At 40.9% G+C, this 18,099-nt stretch overlaps 1 protein-coding gene across 1 annotated transcript in view; it reads left to right on the top strand.

The window, feature by feature from the left end:
- Positions 1-383: 383 nt before the first annotated feature.
- The window catches only part of LOC128358335 (spondin-1-like), a 100,232-nt gene continuing 82,516 nt past the window's right edge, over positions 384-18,099 (top strand). The window contains exons 1-3 of the mRNA XM_053318574.1: positions 384-609; positions 1,737-1,843; positions 14,867-15,000. Coding sequence (XP_053174549.1) covers positions 384-609; positions 1,737-1,843; positions 14,867-15,000 — 467 coding nt within the window. The remainder of the gene's footprint in view (positions 610-1,736; positions 1,844-14,866; positions 15,001-18,099) is intronic.

Consider the following 18,099-nt stretch of genomic DNA (forward strand, 5'->3'; position numbering starts at 1 on the left):
AGATTATTTGACGGCCCCCCGCTGCTTCCAGGCTCACTTATCAACACCACGGTGATCCGGGCGTCTCTCTCTCTCTCTCTCTCTCTCTCTCTCTCTCTCTCTCTCTCTCTCTCTCTCTCTCTGGCACCGTTTCTCTCTGTGGTGCGCCCCAAGACGCGCTCCTCTCCAGTTCAGGATGGATTCGTCTCCGTCTCACTCTCGTCACCTTTACCGCTGAGTTGTGACGCTGCTGTTAGTTTGGAGGGAGTTCCTGGAGGGGAAGGAGCTGGAACTGATCTTCTGTCCACTGTTTCGCTTTTTCTACTACTGAGGGTTTTTTTTCTTTTCCTTTTTTTGATTGAACTGCCACTGTTAGGCTCATCTCCGGGCTACACGGCTCCAACATGGGAATGTATTTGCATCTGCTGCTTTTGCAGTACTATTTAGTCTCGAGTTTGGTGTGCAACGCCGTCGCTTTCGTGGAGGAGCCTTCTGGAGGCAGGTCGGACGGGTACTGCGGGCGGATCCTGCGGGCGCAGACCCAGGGGACCCGGAAGGATGGGCACCACGAGTTCAGGCTCAGAATGGATGGGGACCCAGAAAGCTACCAGCCTGGCAGCACCTACAGAGGTAGAGTTTGTTTTCAAGCTCCTTCTGCCCAAATCTGTGCGTAAACCTGCACCACATTTAACAAGTGGAGCTGGAAAACGGTGCACGTGCGCTCTAATATCTTTATTTTAATCATGGAAAACTTGAGCAGATGAATGCACCATGTTCTCACTAACATTTGACCCCAGTATTCTAAAAATAGATTAGAAAACTGCAGCCCAGGGGAACATCATTTCCAAAACAAGTCGGTCTGTGTACCCGAGCTCCTGCAGAGAGGGTTGCGCTTTGATAGGACTACTTACTGTTATAATGTCTGACCTATATTCACTTCCTCCGCTCTCCCTGTATGCAAGTGGACATAAACAAACACACAGAGACACACAGATCTGTCTCCAATTAAGCTGACCCCTACACATTTAAAGTTGCTATCCTGCCTGTTGGATTTGGCCACTTAATGAAAAAAACTCTCAAATAAGCTATTTTCAACTCAAAATACAACAGTTCTCTTCTTTTTTTTCCATTCAGAGCTTCTGCATATAGATTCAAATAAGTCCAAGGAAACGAGAGCAGGATTTTTTACATTAAGGAAATGTGAAATGCTCCAGATTTGACACAATCCTTGAAGGGGGTCACCTTGTCTCGCACAGCCTCCCCACTGAGATCTTACTTCAGATCCTGCAGTTTTTGGCTGTGGCACCACATTTAGTAATCCGGGGGTACATTCTAATCAGCTATCAGGGACCTGTGAAGGACACCATCCAAGCAACACACACACACAAAAAAAAGTTATCCCCTAAGCTTTCTTAAAAATTGCAAATATTGACATTGTCCTTCTCGGTTGCAAGGAGGTGATGCAAAAATGCTACACCAGCTTTAAAAAGAAGGTTTGTCACACTCAACTCATTCCTCTATGTGGCCTGCTCCCCTCACCAGACTCCCTGCATCAGATGTATAGGCTCTATGCTATTCTAAAGGTGAGATGCTAAGCCCCTTATTTGCTGCTCTCCCTCCTCTCTGCATCATCCGGGGGTGACCCTGCGTGGTGCGGCGCGACCCTGATGTGTCAATGTAAAGCCTCTTTTACCGCTCAGTGTCTCTGTGGAGTGAATACACACTTCTCTTATCTCACCCCCCCCTCTCTCTTACAGTGGTCCTCCTGGCAGCCAGCCCTGCTTATTTCAGAGGTTTCACCCTCATCGCACTGAAAGAGGGCAGAGAGGGCACCACGGATGATGACTACACCGGCCAGTTCCAGGTAAGGATAAGCAGGTGTGGAGAGAGAGAGTGAGAGAGAGAGAGAGAGAGAGAGAGAGGGAGAGAGAGGGAGGGAGAGGGGAAAAGAGGGGGGGGGGGGGTTCCTGCATACCGAGTACGCTCTGAGCTTTCTGAGAAAGTTCACAAAGATGAACCCATTTGCATGCTTTAATGCACCTGGGAGTCGACTTAGCCGCTCCTGATATGGAGGTTAGACGGAGGTGTAGCTGACAGATGAAGCTAGAACACTGTTGTGGAGGAGAGAAGAAAAATCCTGCCGCCTCTTTGGTGCAGCTCTTTTAAGGGTGAGGCAGATATGGCATCCTTCCTTTTTCTAAGTAGCAGATATTTCCTCCAGCGGAAGAAGGGGAGGAAGAAGAGGGCGAGGATGATGGAGAGGGAAAGAGGCATGTGAGGACAGAGAGAAAAAAGAGATAAACAGAGGGAGTCGCAGAGAAAGCAGGGGGGGAGAGAGAGATGTGAGATGTTGCGTTCAGGAGTAACACAGCTCCCGCTGAGCGGCAGAGAGCTCCCGAAGAGAGAGCCAGACTTCCTCAATTACCTCCCGCTCAGTGTAAACAGGAACACACATATGCAGCAGTGTTTCCACACGCAAACCCTAACCAGACTCTCACCAAACAGAGCAGGAGGCTGCTTTTATCAAACCAGCTGCTTCAAGACAGGAGAAGAAAGATCGTGCTTCTTGGTCCCAACAGACTTCTGACCTTTAAACAAATAATAATGTTGATTCAACATCATGTCATGTTAGTTTCCCTACATGCAAACTGAATGGTGAATGTAGGTTTAAACAAAGAAATCACATTGGAAACATTTGTTGGCAAGTTAAACAGTGTGGGTGGTGTGAAATGTCCACTGTGGTCAGGGTTTTGATTGATGAAGCACTGAAAAAAACTACAGTGACCAAATCAATTGGTGGTATGTGAATGAACAGGCAGTCAAAGCTGGTGCAGGCTTGTGTGACAATGACAGAGTTTCCATTTCGGGTGTGAGGGAAAATAGTCAGTTTCACGCTACTTCTCTGAACCTTTTTAGACCCGAGGGATACGACTGGTGTGAACGAACCCATTCCTTCATGATTCACATCTTGTTTTCATTGAGAATGACTTCAATTTCTCAGGGCCATAAATATCTCAGATGTCCCGCTCACAGATAAATAAAAGCACTCTTCATAGCTGCCCCTGGAATCATCAGGTTTTGGGTTTACTTCAGTGTCACAGTAAGCACAGTGCAAACAGGAACTGCTAACCGTTAATTCACTCGTGACTATTCATGGTGACAATTTGCCAGAATGTAAACAAAAATAAGCTAAAGGAACATGGAGGTGTAGGCCACAGTGAACTCACACTGACTCCATGGGAACATGACTTCCCACCATATAAAATTACAGTACAGGAACAGTAGTCCAAAAACTTTGATCTAGATTATGACCATTTTTTTGGCATTACTTAAGGCTCAGAATGTCCCTTCAACATGGTTCTTATACCCCTGAAACACGGACACTCTCCTGTATCTATTCACACACAGATTCTGAGTTTAAAAGCTGACATGTGAACATACAGGCAAACTCTTTTCTTCATAACAGCATTCTAAAACCTGAAAGAGTACAACTCAGATGGCTGGTGTTTTTGAGAAACACGACTTTTAACATCATTAGACATCTGCTAAAAGCCTGCAAGTAAAGGACACACACACACACACACACACACACACACACACACACACACACACACACACACACACAAACACACAAGTGCAATATTTAACTAATTATTGTACATGCACGTTTTATTGCTTTTTAAACTTTTTATTGCCATATTTATTATGTTTTTTATTTACTGCCTTTTATTGCCTTTCATTGCTGCATGTTTTATGATATTTACATGGCTTATCATTTAGTGGTTTCTGTAACGGAGCCTCCCAGACAAAGAATTTCACAGGACTGTTCTTGTTCAACCACAGTGACAATAAACATCTTGAATCTTGAAGGATTTATCGGAGCGCTGTCGTGTTAGCATGCGTGTGTTATAGCCGAGGTGGACATAATATAAACTGGCAACCGAGTGTAATGTACACTGTACGGCTGAAAGTAAGTCAACCCAACATGAGACGCATTCCCAAACTGTGAGCATGAATCTGCTGCTGTTACAGCGCTCTCCACTGAAGGCTTTCTGCAGAATTTTGGTTGCTGGCTGTGGGGATTTGCTCCCATTCATTATTAAGGTTTGACCACTGATGTGGGGAGATAAGGCCTGGCTCACAGTTGCCGTTCCATCCCAGAGGTCAGTCCAGTTCTCCTACACCAAACTGGAAGAAGGATTTCTTTATGGACCCGGCTTTGTGCACGGGGGAGTAATATCAGATTGAAAAAGAAAAAGAGTTGCCACAAAGTTAGAAACTCACTCCTCGTTGACTTTATCTGGAAGTAACTGATCCGTTCATTCATTTCTTACTTTCACCAAGGAAGTTTTCAGTTCAGTTTTAGTCTGCAAATTGGGATTTTACAGAATTTAAAGAAAACGCAGTTGAAAGTTCAGCCACGGGGCCAAAGAACAAGTCATTAGTGGATGCTGGAATTTATAGTAATTGCAAGATGGACAATTATGGAAATGTTTCTCTAGAAGTTCTGCATTGATTCAAATAGAAAACTGCCACATGTATCTCATGTGTATTTTTTAATCCAAATTCAGCAGCATCAGCTCTGAGGTCTTTGGAAGCATAGCCCCCACTCTCCAATCCCAGATCCCCTTGCATTATTATGCTATTATATTATCATTATATCAGTGTTATAAAATGATCTTCAAATAACAATAATATCGTTTATCACGATTATTTCTGAGACAATATATCGTCCAACAAAAGTAGTTATCGTGACAGGCCTGATAACAGTGCCATGAATTAATTCAGTGACATTTGAGAATGAAAACTGATAATTAAAACAAATTATCTGTAAAAATATGTCTTTAGTAGGATTTTTGCTTTTGTCTGAGACACAATGAAGGACATTTTAAGACAGGTCCACTCTGGAAAGCATCCGGTCAGTCACAAAGTGTTGTCGACATGCTCGGATCGTTTTAGTTTAAACACTTCAGGCTCACTCTGCTCTATTTGATTCCTGCTCTCCTGCACAATAAACACACTCGCCAGTCTCAACCTCGCAGTCCCGACGGAGTCCCGAGTCAGACGGAGGCCAGGAGCGGAGCAGAGCGGAGGCTGGAACATTGTAGGCTGAGCTCCAGCAGAATTAAAGTTGACAGTCTGGCTCTGCAGTCTGTTTAATACATATTGGCAAATCCATCAGACACTCCTCGCTCTGTAATTGACAGCTGTAATAGACACTTTCATCCACATGTGGAAAACGATTAAGGCCTCTGGAGATAAGCCGCTGCCAAAACATTGTCAAGTATTTTAAAAGAATATACATAGTTCCGAAAAGTTCTGAAAAGCTTTCTTGACGCCACAATGTTATCTCGGCAGAAGCTTCACGTTAGGTTCAAATAGTAACAGAAATTAGTTTTACAATGATTTGATTTATTAAATGGGCGTCCCTCTTAGTCCCAGTTATATTAGCAGGTCGATAAGAGGAGACGGAGCATGACAGTCGGTCTGGCTCTTTTATCTAAATGACCTCAATCAATCAAACTCAGCATATTTTTTATCAGAGAGGTTTACATAATAATACTTATGTAAAGTGAAGTTTATACAATAATTCATATTCCTGACAGTTTACTTTTCTGCAAGTTAATTATGCAGCTAGTTTTTTTGCCATGTCATGATTGTTATTGTGCAGTGGAAGAGGAGCCAAATGAACACAGTTGTGGTTCCCTGTACGGCTGCTCTCTCTCTCTCTCCGCTCGCTCTCTGGTACTTCGGTTGTTTCTGGCGTCCGTCCTGGAATGTGCCCGCCTGCTGTTTCACTAAAACACCACAACCGCAAGAGTCACTGCTCATTGTTTTTTTCTGCTTAAGCAATAATCTGCTCTTTGTCCCCATTACTACCATTAAAGGACTTCTGTCTTAATGTGTCAGAGCATAGAGAGTATGTACGCATGTATATGAGACTCAATACCCCTCTGAGTCTGCAAGTCATTGTTTAGTTGGGAATGTGTGTCTTTGTACTTATATGTATATGCACCGAACGGGCATGTGTGTGTATACGTGTGGGTCTGCATGTGTGCTTTTCCCAGCCCTCTTTGCATTGGTGTGGGACGTGGGTCGTATTTATCTAGGCCAGCAACGTGTTATTGCTCAGGGAGACAAGAGGAGTTTGTTTGGATAAGGGGAGAGATGAGCAGACACGAGATATTATCTCCTTTTTTCTTGCACAGATTATCTAGGGTTCTGAGTTTAGCTGGGGATAAACAAACCAAATCAGTTTAAAGTGGCACAGCTAAGTCATCGCTTTTACATTGAAGCAATTACATAAGTCAAGCAGAGCTTAGAGGGCTTTAAAGAAAAGGACATGTAGGATGTGTTTAGGGTTGAAATGATGGTGATCTGATATGTAGTATAATCACACTCAAATGTGATCCTAACATAAATTTTGCCTCTATAAGCACTATAAGACGACTAAATCCTACAAGAGCCCAAGTCCTGCTCCCCTCCCTGTTTCATGATTAAGAGGAGTTCACAAGGACATCTTCAAGTAACTTTCAGTGGAGCCACTGAACAGTTTATTTATTTGTTATGCTTGACAAGCTGGTTGTTGCAAATGCTTGAGGTTTGCATAAATAATGCCGTGCTCTGCACTGATTGCACTGATCATGGCTTATTAAATACATAATGCATCAAGACTGAGTGTGAGGACACTATTTCCTATTTACTGCGCTCCACAATTCTTTAGGGAGTCAGTTGTAGTTCTTCAAGTGTCTGAGAAAATGAGCTCAGGGAAGTGACAAATCATTCTGAGGGGTTTTGCAATTTCATGTAAGGAATGTGAGAGTAATAGATTTTTACAGTCAAGTGCAAAGCATTTTTATATACATAATTGGCCGCTATGATAATCTATATCACAGATAATGTAAGAAGCTATACATCCATTGTACCCAAGGTATAGGGAATGGGAATAGCTGAATATTCTGGGGCAGCGGGCCAATCTTTGCAGGATAGCGTCCCTAGCAACATATGTTGTCCACATCTGTCACTGTCGCCATCATTTCTCATCTTTCATCGGTCAATCGTTCATCATCAAAAATGCTTAAAGTATCTGCAAAAGACAAATGCCCTTATTAATAGAAGCTTTTAACAGAGGCAAAGGAGCGGTCTATTACGAAATTAACATTAAGTTAATGTTAACGATCCTTTCGAATGACAAGACAAGGAAAGGCCAAGGATCTTGACAGCTTGCCACCTGTTACAACCACTAATGTTGGTGTTTCTGGTTTTTGCCGTTAGAACTTAACACCATGATTCAATGTTTTAAATCTTTAGACGCATTTTACAAATGGGCAGGTACAGATCTTCAAGCCAAATGCCAACTAGGCCTGTCACGATAACTACTTTTGTTGGATGATATATTGTCTCAGAAATAATCGGATAAACAATATTGTTGTCATTTGATGATCATTTTATAGCACTGTTATAATGATAATATGACATAATAATGCAATGGGATGTGGGGGCTGGGATTGGAGAGTGGGAGCTACACTTCTGTAAAAACACAGACTGTCATTATGGGTCAGGAAAGAGTTATTCACCTTTAATTCCATATAAGCGCCGCTCACTTCCACAGTCTCCTCTCAGGACATACACAGTGAGGAATGGAGGACACTACTTGCTTAGCCAATGTGACATGAATAGCCTCTTAGCTGCTAATGTGAAGTGTGGAAATACTGAGGTTAAAAAAATGTCATGTCCATGTTCATATATAGACATGATAATGTTGATAATTACCTTGTTGTACGATAAGTCGATGGTAATTATTGTGACAGGCCTAATGCCAACTGTACAATCATCAGGACCAAGGTAACTTAGCTAATGTTGTGCTAATTGAATGCTAACAAAATGCTTAATTTAATCTACTGGTATCTGGCAAAATGAAAAACATTCTGTCTTGCAATGGTCGAGTTGCTGTTGATGATGTCATGTTCCCATTCCCTGTAGCCAGTAGGATTGAGGTTCATTCACACGTGGTAAAGCGAAAGAGAGTAGATGTCACTAATACAGCAGCAATGACTGATCCCTCACTGGCTTCCCACCCACAAACATTAAGTCTGATTGAACGCAAGCAAAATCAAATTGAAGGCATTGTTAAACTCCAACTGGAAACTGGAAAACATTACTGCACATTACTGCTCACACTGTTTGTTTGACAATTGATGCGGAAGCTGCCTACATGAAGACCACAGCTATGATATTTAGCACTAAAGATGAAAAGTACATGCAGATCCAGAGTTCACCTTTCATGTATCTATATTTTCATACTTTAATGTATAATGCATTTTGTGAAATGAAGGTATAATATGCTAACTCGATATACTCTATATAAACGATACTACGTGGTCAAATAGCTTGAACAAGGAAACTAGGAAACTGCTGTTTGATGTCATTTAACAAAATCTCAGCACTCAGTTGTTAGTGTTTGGAAGCAGAAAGCATATTGAGGAGGACTGTTGCCGTCTCAATAGCTCTGTGACTCAACCTTGATTTGAGCGGGCGCTTGTCTAGTTTATTCATGCTGTTTCTCGTTGACAATGGCGTAAACAAATTGAGTGGGCTATAGCAGGCTGGAAAATAGACACGCTTGCAAACACACACACACACACACACACACACACACACACACACACACACACATACATAGCCTGCATGTGCACACATACACAAAGGCCATGTTTACTTCTTCAGAAAAAATATTGGCCGTACTCTGGGATTAGGATGTTATTAAGGTTAAATTGCTTACATGAAACTGTGGTACGAGTGAAGCTCCCTGCTGCCACTCATAAACCAAAAACCAGCATCCATAATTCCTCGGAAGAAAACAGATCCATCCGAAGCCACAAAAGAAAATGAAATAATTTGGCTCCGAGCTACACCCGTCACTCTCATTAGGCACAAGTTGAATTTAGCACCGGGGGAGCCAGAGGGTTTTGTTTGTTTAAGAGAGAACGTCAACATGCCAGTGATTGATGGCGGTTAGGTGACGGTTACTCATTTACTGTTTAAAAAAAAAAAAAACTTGAACGTAACTCGCGTGGAGCAAATATGAAGTTGTGTTTTGAAATTGGAGATGTTTTATCTCTGCAACTCAAAGCAGATGTCAAATTAAGCACATGGCTTGACATGTCTTTGAGGGCAAAGAAATGATCATACCGGTTGCTTGTTTCGATACAGGTTTACTTTTATTTGCACACAGCAGTCAGTAAATGCTGTATGTTTACTGGATTATTCAGGTTCAGAGACAGATCAGGCAAAAATCACACTTCAGTGCGTGTAAATGGCCAGCCCATGTTATGAACAGTCCACATTGCATTTGTATATCTCGATGTGTGATTTTAGCCCTTTTCCCTGAGTACGCTCTTTAGTCAAGGTGTCAGACTCTCCTGTCATTGTCAGAGCTTTTCACACCAAACCCCCTCCGATAACGTCAGAGCTCTCGCACAAGAAGAACAGAGATGAGAAAAGGACATGACAGACTGAAAGAAATGCAGGGAAGAAATCATCCGAGCTTCCTTTACAAGTCAAATGTATCATTTGTCTGCATGAACAGAGACAAGAAGCAAACACACATGCACACACTCTCCTCGGGTTTGACAGCAACAACAGCATTATACCTTGTAGTATGTAGAAATTCTCTTAGATTTACCTCTATAAAGAATTGTAACTCTAAAAATGTGCATATAGCTGTAAAAAAAATGCATTTTAGAAACAGCTTTGGGTTATTTTTACATTAAACAGACCCATTGAACAACATACTCCCTTTTCTCCAATGTTGTTTTGTGTAATTGAACGCCAAAAGCCACAGAATTGGCTCCATTTGCTTGGAAATAAACCTACACACACACACACACACACACACACACACACACAGTTTTTTTTACAGAGTAGCTGTTTGGATGTGTGACACCGCTGCCTTGGTTGGGTGGCTCAGACACAAAATGTAATATGATGCAATATTGGTGATAGCCTCAAGATCTCAGCGGTGTTCTGCAGTAATAGTATGGCTTTGATTGATAGGAAGCTCAAGGCAAAATGGCGGAGCCTCCGAGGTCTTCATCGAAGCAGGAGAAGTTTGTTACTTTCTGAAATAAGCTCATCTTGGAGTGTTAACGTGACATTTCGATCTATCTGTCTGTCTGTGTTTTTTCCTCTGAAAGGTTTCATCTCCACACTCAAGTCCCAAAGGTTGTAACTGTATTCACTCCTTTGTAACTGCTTTGCATTTAATTAGTAACCTGCAATGAGTGCGTACACCGCCCACACGCCCACACACGCACACATGCACGCACACATGCACGCACACATACACACACACTAATAACACTCTTATCATCAGTTTTCTCCAGGGATACTGGGTGTCTGTTCCAGCCTGGGTTTGCCTTTGTCTGTTTCCAGCTCTCAGTCTCTTTGTGTGTGTGTGTGTGTGTGTGTGTGTGTGTGTGTGTGTGTTTGAACAGGGCCCGGCGTTTGCTTGTGCAGGCACTCTGAAGCATCTGTGTTTACCGTCTCAACAGAGAGCGAGAGATTGAGGGAAAGAGATTGAGATAGACAAACCGTGGACACACACAGACATGCCAGCCTCTGCAGTGAAAACAAACGCTCCTTTGCCAGTCTTCCCACACTCTCTCTCTACCTCTCTCTCTCTCTCTCTTCCTGTCTCTCTTTCTGTCTGTCCCTCCGTCTCTCACAGACACCCTTTAACAAGTGATGGAAGAATATAGCTTGAAATTCTAACCGTGTTACCTGGACGTGAGTCAGACTCGACCGATGACCCCGAATTATTTTCTTTGATGAAATAAAAAAAAGAAAGAATGGGACTCGGTTTAGACAACAGCAAAGACTCAACTTCACCGAGGCCTGTGCTTGGTGACTTGAATGACTTCATCTCCCCACTGTAAGACACAATCGAAGTCATCATTTCTAAACCAGCAGCAAAGAGAGCACAGGCAAACTACCAAACTGATACTCTCACACTGGATGGACAGTTTACATTAAACAAGTATTGTTCACAGAAGAATTTGAAAGTGTTGGACCTGGAAGTGTTGTGGTACTTGACTGTCTGGACCTGCAATAGGATTTGATTGTCTTGTCTTGGGACTTAACCTTGGACTTAGCTGTCTTGACATGTAGCTTGACTGTCTTAACTTGGGATTTAATTAGCTTGAGTAAGTCAATTTGGGACTTGACTGTCTTGCGTTCAGACATGCCTGTCCTGACTTGGGTCTGTCTTAAATGCTGACTTTCCAGTCCTCAACTGGTTTTCTATTTTAAAGTCTAACGTTAATAAAGAAAAACAGAATCTATGACTTGGAACCCAAAGTTTAGTCTAGAGGCCTAACGATTTGGACTTGGGACTTGAGTGTCTTGACCTGGCTTTCACTATCTTGACTTTGCATTAAAATTTACTATCCTAACTTGGGACTTAATTTGGGTTTTGCTTGTCTTGAATTTGACTTTGATTTGCCTTGGACTAGAGTGTGTTGGCATTTCAGAATGAAACATTGTCGTTCACATGGCACTTGACTGTGTTGACTTTGGATTTAATTGATTCACCTATGTTGACTCAGGACTTCAATATCTCGTATTCAAACAGGCCTGCCCTGACTTGGGACTTGCCTGTCTTGACTTTCACTATCCTGACCTGGAACAGGACTTGAGATATGACTTCTATGATGATTTGGGACATGACAGGTTTGAGTTTGGAATCGACCCTTTTGACTTGGAACCCAGTGTTTTAGGACTCACATAACTAAAGTAGGGACTTGCCTGTCTTGACTTGCCATATATGACTGTACCGACCTTGTACCGAACTGTCATGAGTTCAGACATGCCTGCTCTGACGTGGGTCTTGTCTGCCTTGACTTGGCATTGACCCTTGTAATGTGGAACATTACTTGGGATGAGACTGCCATGACTCTGGTTTTGATTTACTGTCTTACTTGTATTAATACCATTGTTATCATACATGCTGCAGTTTTCCAGAGGACAAATGCAGTCTTAGAGAACACAGTGATGGACACCCATCCCAAGCCATTCATTTTCCCTGTCAGTGTTGTTGCCATTGCTTTAGCAAGCGGGTAAATGTATATCAGCTATAAAGCTCAGTTTCATTACAAAAATAAGCTGTTTTTCTTATGTCTAGACATAAGTTCTTTATTTAAGTATTATCCTTGTGCAGTTTCCATTTCAATGTATCATCTTAGACCTGTTCTATCTCCATATTACCCTCTCTCACAGAACTCTGTCTGTCTATTCTTTAAGTCTACGCCTTCCTCTTCTTTTATGTGTCTTTCGCGCCTTTTCTGTCCTTATCTTTGTTATGTCTCTCCCCACGCTCCATCTCTTTCTCCGTTTTTCTTCATGTGCCTTTTAGCCAGTTGTTTATGTCTGCTTTTGACTGACAGAACTTGAGACTTGGTGACACAAAGTAAACCAAACAGTGAATAAGGAGGCATGGGGAAGTCAACACAGAAATGCAGAGTTGTGTGTCTCTGTGTGTGTGTGTGTGTGTGTGTGTGTGTGTGTGTGTGTGTGTGTGTGTGTGTGTGTGTGTGTGTGTGTGTGTGTGTGTACGCACGTTTCCAGATCTGTGCATATGTGTACTTTTGTGTGGATGTTGTGTTTGTGGAATAAAAAGGGGTGTTTGTGAAAGAAAGAAAATGTAAAAGAAGGAAAGAAAGAGCTTTCTGTGACTTTCTTCTCTCTCTTTATGTCCTATGAGGACACTGGGACTGAATCTTAGGTCATTGTTATTGTTGAGCTGAGGCAGCTGGAGAACACTAGCAACAAGGTCATAGGCCATGTGTGCATGTGTGTGTCTGTGTGTTTAGTCTTTTAAAATGTCTGACAAGGTCCAACTACTTCAGGGACTGGGATCAACGCATCTTGAATACACAAGGCTGTTATTATACAAAGCTTCACTTTGGGAATTTGAAAAATGTCCTTTTTCACCCAACTTTACATTTGGCTCAAGCTGGTGCCACTGCTGTGATTTAAACCAGAATTTCAGATAGGCCATGTAACTGTTACTGGTGTTGTTTTAAGGATAGATATCAGCCATTGACTTATGAGTTCATTTAATGGCTCACTCCCCAAACGTATACCATATTAAAACTGGAATGCACACATTCACACATTTCTGCTTTTCCTATTTTCTTATCACTGATGAAGGGGAAAGACTGCTCATTCTTTGCACTCACAATATATTTAAGAGGATGTGAAGTGCACAAATTCTCCTCTGATAAAATCATAGACACCTAGCCCCTACTAATGTGTTTTTTATGTGAGCAAGCAAAAGAACAAAGCAAACAAAAAAATAAATAGAAGCTAGCACTTTTAGTCATTTAGTCGATGTGGTTTCCATTATGGTATTGTTTATCTACCTGTTCCTTGATGGGGTCTTTGGCAGAAGACAAGACTTTTCCCTAGATTTACTTTGTTCCGTTTGGTAAACCTCTTGGATAAGTTATGTTTAGTCAAATGGTTACATTTAATTGTAAAATTCATGTTGATGCACAATTATTATCGCGCTGTAACTAACAATTATTTTCAATAATGATTCATCTCCTAATTATCTTCTTGACTAATCTTTTTGTCTGTAAAATAGTGAAAAATGCCTGTTATAATTTCATGGTAATGTCTTCAAATGTCTGGTTTTGTCTGATAAACAGTTCAAAATCTAACGACAAAAGAAAGTTTCAAATCCTAGCAAATGACATCGTAATTTTTGCTTTAAAAAATACTATTATCGTCAATTATCTAGTTCATGATCTATTTTCTTAGTTGACTAATCGCTGAATCAACAAATTGTTGCTGCTGTGCAGAACATAGGTAGACTTGACAGACAAATTCAATCTTGCAAGGTCAAATGTTTTTCTAAAGACTCAGATTGTATAGCCATGCTAACAGTTGGATAAATTGAAATTTTGACCTGTGTTTGATGAACAGTCAGGATCACCAAAATTCACAAAGACCATGAATGTCTGCAACAAACTCCATCGTAATTAATGACACAAATGTCAACCTGCTCCTTGTGCTTGCGGTAAAGACGTGATCACCAAAGTCATTAAGGTTTACAGTTTCCTCAGGGAACCATAGATACTGTATCTGTACCAATGTTAATGCCAGTCCATCCAATAGTTGTTTTTGATTACCCCCCGCAAAAAAAACAAAATGTCAACCTCACGTGTCGTCAAAGTTAGCCATCCACTGTGGACCATGAATATACACATTTTTATGACAATCCTCCCAATATGTTGTTAAGGTATTTCAATCTAGATCAAATGGTGGACTGACCGACTGACTCACATCACCATCCATAGAGCCATGCTGCTAGCATGGATAAAAAAGATCTGTGCCACACCCATCAGATAACTACAGTGACTGTTATGATGTTGATCTAACTTGCCAACCTCTGATTAACAACCATTTGCAGTATTTAAAATAAACTGGACAGGAGATATCTGACAATGTTTCCACCAGATGAGCCATCATGTTTTTCCTGTTTCAAAACTGGAAACAAGGGGTGCATATGTCCAATTAGGTGTCAGAAGTTTTCATGTTGATTGAGAGAAGAACAGACTACCAGTCATCTGTTCTGCATGCTACCAGAAATAACTTCTGTCTCAATATTGAGCCTTTCCAGAACACAGAAAGAGAAAAGCTCTTGTGGCAATGCAAGGCCTGTTGCCTACTGCAGTAGAGCTTAGAAGGATTTAGATAATCATTTTTTCTGGGAAAAACTAGGAAAACTTCCTGATTTGGACAGAAATATCATGGTGATATTTTCCAAATGAAGTTCAGTTGCTTTTCAATGTTAACGCTTTGTCCTCCATTCTTTTGTTTCTAGATCATTGATGAGGATGACACACAGTTCATGACCAACTGTCCCCCTGCAGTGACGGAGAGTACACCTCGTAGACGCACCAGGATACAAGTGTTCTGGACAGCGCCGCCTACTGGGTCTGGCTGCGTTATACTGAAGTAGGTTTTCTTTTGAATAATGATGCTCTTGTTCCCATAAAATGTATATTTGTGTCTGGGAGGGCAATAGCAAAATTCACTTGCAGAAACTTAGATAATTGAGAGGTACAGTTGATCATACATCACAATGAACATACATTTATTTCATGTTTTTAACGTGTGAATGAAGTAACCATCACACGATAACTGATTTGCCATGGGGGGACTGTTTAAAAAATTCTCCAAAACACCAACATCCAATATTTAAAAATCAGCTTCCAAAAAGCACTGAATTAACGAGCTATGTTGGTGCTAAATCAAATCCCAGAGGACTAAAACAAGAATCTACAGTGATGCTTGCGTCCCTGTGAGGCTGCAGTTATGTACAGTGGAGCTTTGAGCTAAACATCAGCTTGTAACGTGCTCAAAATGATAATGATATCAAGCTGATTTTTAACATATCAGCTAATATCAAGCATACAGATAATAGGTATACTTTTTACTATATTTGCCATCTTAGTTGAGTCTGTTAGCATGCATAATATTTGCTAATTCGTACAAAACACGGGAACACCATTAGCTAGATGAAACGTTAAAGCATTACCAACGATTACAAATCACCCTGAGGGGGGCATGAGGATATCTGCCAAATTTAATAGCAATTAATCCAATCTTTTAAGAGACCTATCAGTGATAATAATGTCTTAGAAGCAACATTGCCATTACTAGAACCACATTGATTTTTTGTCACTTTTTGAATTAAGGCAAGGCAAGGCAAAGCATTGGATGATTGAGATTGAGTATTAATGAGTTAATTGCAGTGTTTGCATTAAAAAGAACAGAAGACTCATAAGTCTAAGATGTCATTACTTAGTAGTGAGAACAAAGTTCAATAGTCCAAACTCACCAGTGATGCAGTCAGTCAGGAGAGACTTCAATTTTTGAAAAAGTGAACAATTATTGTTTTTATTGAACATGCATAAAAGATGAAATTGAGAAAGTCTGGGTCTGGGTGATTAGACCCCATTATGAAGTCAATTACATTTATAAAGGGGGGAGTGATGGTGAGAGTAGAACAGGATATCCCCTGATGGATATGGTGATGAATAAAGAGGATGCTGAGATCTGGTTGGGGGTCGATGAGAATGAATGAACAAGTAATAGATAGTCTTCCCACTTGAACTTATGCTAAACTCCATTAAAACTACATCTGTGCTAGATAACTTTACTCAAACAAGTTTCAAGTGTGATGAAATGAATGGAAATAGGTGGCTGCTTGAAAGAAAGGACTCCAATTCAAAAAAGCCATATGGCACACTCTGGATTAAGTTTAATGGAAAGCAATTTGTAGGTGAAATTAAAAGTCACTTTTCAAGTTATACAATTGCACAGTTTTTCTATTTTTACTTACACAAAGCAGCAAGCAAAAATTTGGACTGCTTCACTACCAGCAAATATTGTACCCAGCATGGTCATTGTTGTTTTTACAGATAGTCGTTATTGGTTATAGACACCACATTAAGTAAGGTAATGCCAGGTGTTTCTCCAGAAGCCGTGACACACTGTGGCTTGTGTAAAGGGACCGGCTCTACAACAAAGAGACAGATGGTGATTACGGGGTGCAATTTGTGGTTTGAAGCAGGTTTGACTCTAAACCTGCACTGTTATTTCAACAGCGTGGTGTGTGTGTATGTGTGTGTATGTGTGTGTATGTGTGTGTGTGAGTGTGTGAGAGAGAAAGAGAGCTTTGTTGGACGTGACTGTGTGAAATGGCAACAACGACTCCAAGAATACTGTGAAACTCAGAATTCCTGAACATTTTGTCAGGTCAAAGTGTTTGTATTGTTTCATCTGGGTTTCATCACATTCCAAGAGAATTAAGATGTCAGTTTAAAGGTTCCATGAGACGGCTGTGATACTGCTCGTTTTTCACTGATACGAGTGTTACGTCAAGAAATAAGATAGGACTAGTGGTGTAGTGGTAACTGAGGAAGTGTCTATTTGATGAGTATGAATGATAGGAAGGACAGGACTTAGGTGTTTAAAAATAGAGCCTGCCCAATACAAATGGCCAAGGCAGATCCAGTATATCAGTGAATATCAGCTTATTGCAGATAATGGTATTAGTGTATAAGAATATGAAAAATAAAGAGAGAAGAATGGTATGAACTTACACTACAGCAGTTCAAGGTAATTCAAAAACACTATTGATTGTTATTATATAGTATGTCTACCAGAGAGCATCAGCAAGTCATTTAACTGTAAAATATCCTCCTCAATACTTCACAGTCACATTTAATATATCGTCCAACAAAAGTAGTTTTCACAAATTCTTTAAAAGACAGCTTAAAAGAATCCTTACCAATGTTTATATCGTGCATTTATGTGGAAAAAAAAATCAGTCAATATGATATTTTTTCAAAGCAGTATAAATTGATTACTTAGCCGATTGGGGTCACAAGTGGGGCTGTCACTTTGTATTCAAAAATCGGACATTGGTTTGAATGTAGGGTGAAACGTTAATATTTGAGCTGTAATAACCTGTTCGTCTCCATAAGCGCATCAGACCATTTGAAGTAGTTTCCCTTGTGTTCCAGCAGAGGGCGTTTTAAGTGTCACTTTAGCTTGACCTGTTACATGCTCTGTTGACCCTCTGTAAACTAAGCTAAAGTTATTGTTTTTTTTCTTTTTTAAATGGAGAACAATAGTGAGTCCTGAGTAGACAATCATGATACCAACTGAGAAAGCGCATGTGGAAGTATTTTGTGTTCAACACTGTAGATGGCAAAGTTTGTTGCTTGTGAAGTTAGTAAAAGGCTAGCTTACCACCCCACTCAGCTAACAGAGACAGGAACCACAGACGAACAGAGCACCACCTAATGTACAACCTCGTTTGACTGCATATTTTTCGGCGCATTTGAATTAATTCAAAACAAATTGCGTTTGAACTTGATTCACAAACTCTAAGTTGTTGACTATTTGTCATACATGGGAAGTATTAGCATATCAGCCATAGAAACCATAGCATCTCAGGTAGGTCTTGGACGATATACTCATCCCCTGACGAAATACAGTCACGATACTTGGGTGATCATTTGGTTGATAATCGATTCTTGATTG

This window comes from Scomber japonicus, chromosome 5, assembly GCF_027409825.1.
Source record: "Scomber japonicus isolate fScoJap1 chromosome 5, fScoJap1.pri, whole genome shotgun sequence".
NCBI lineage: Eukaryota > Metazoa > Chordata > Actinopteri > Scombriformes > Scombridae > Scomber > Scomber japonicus.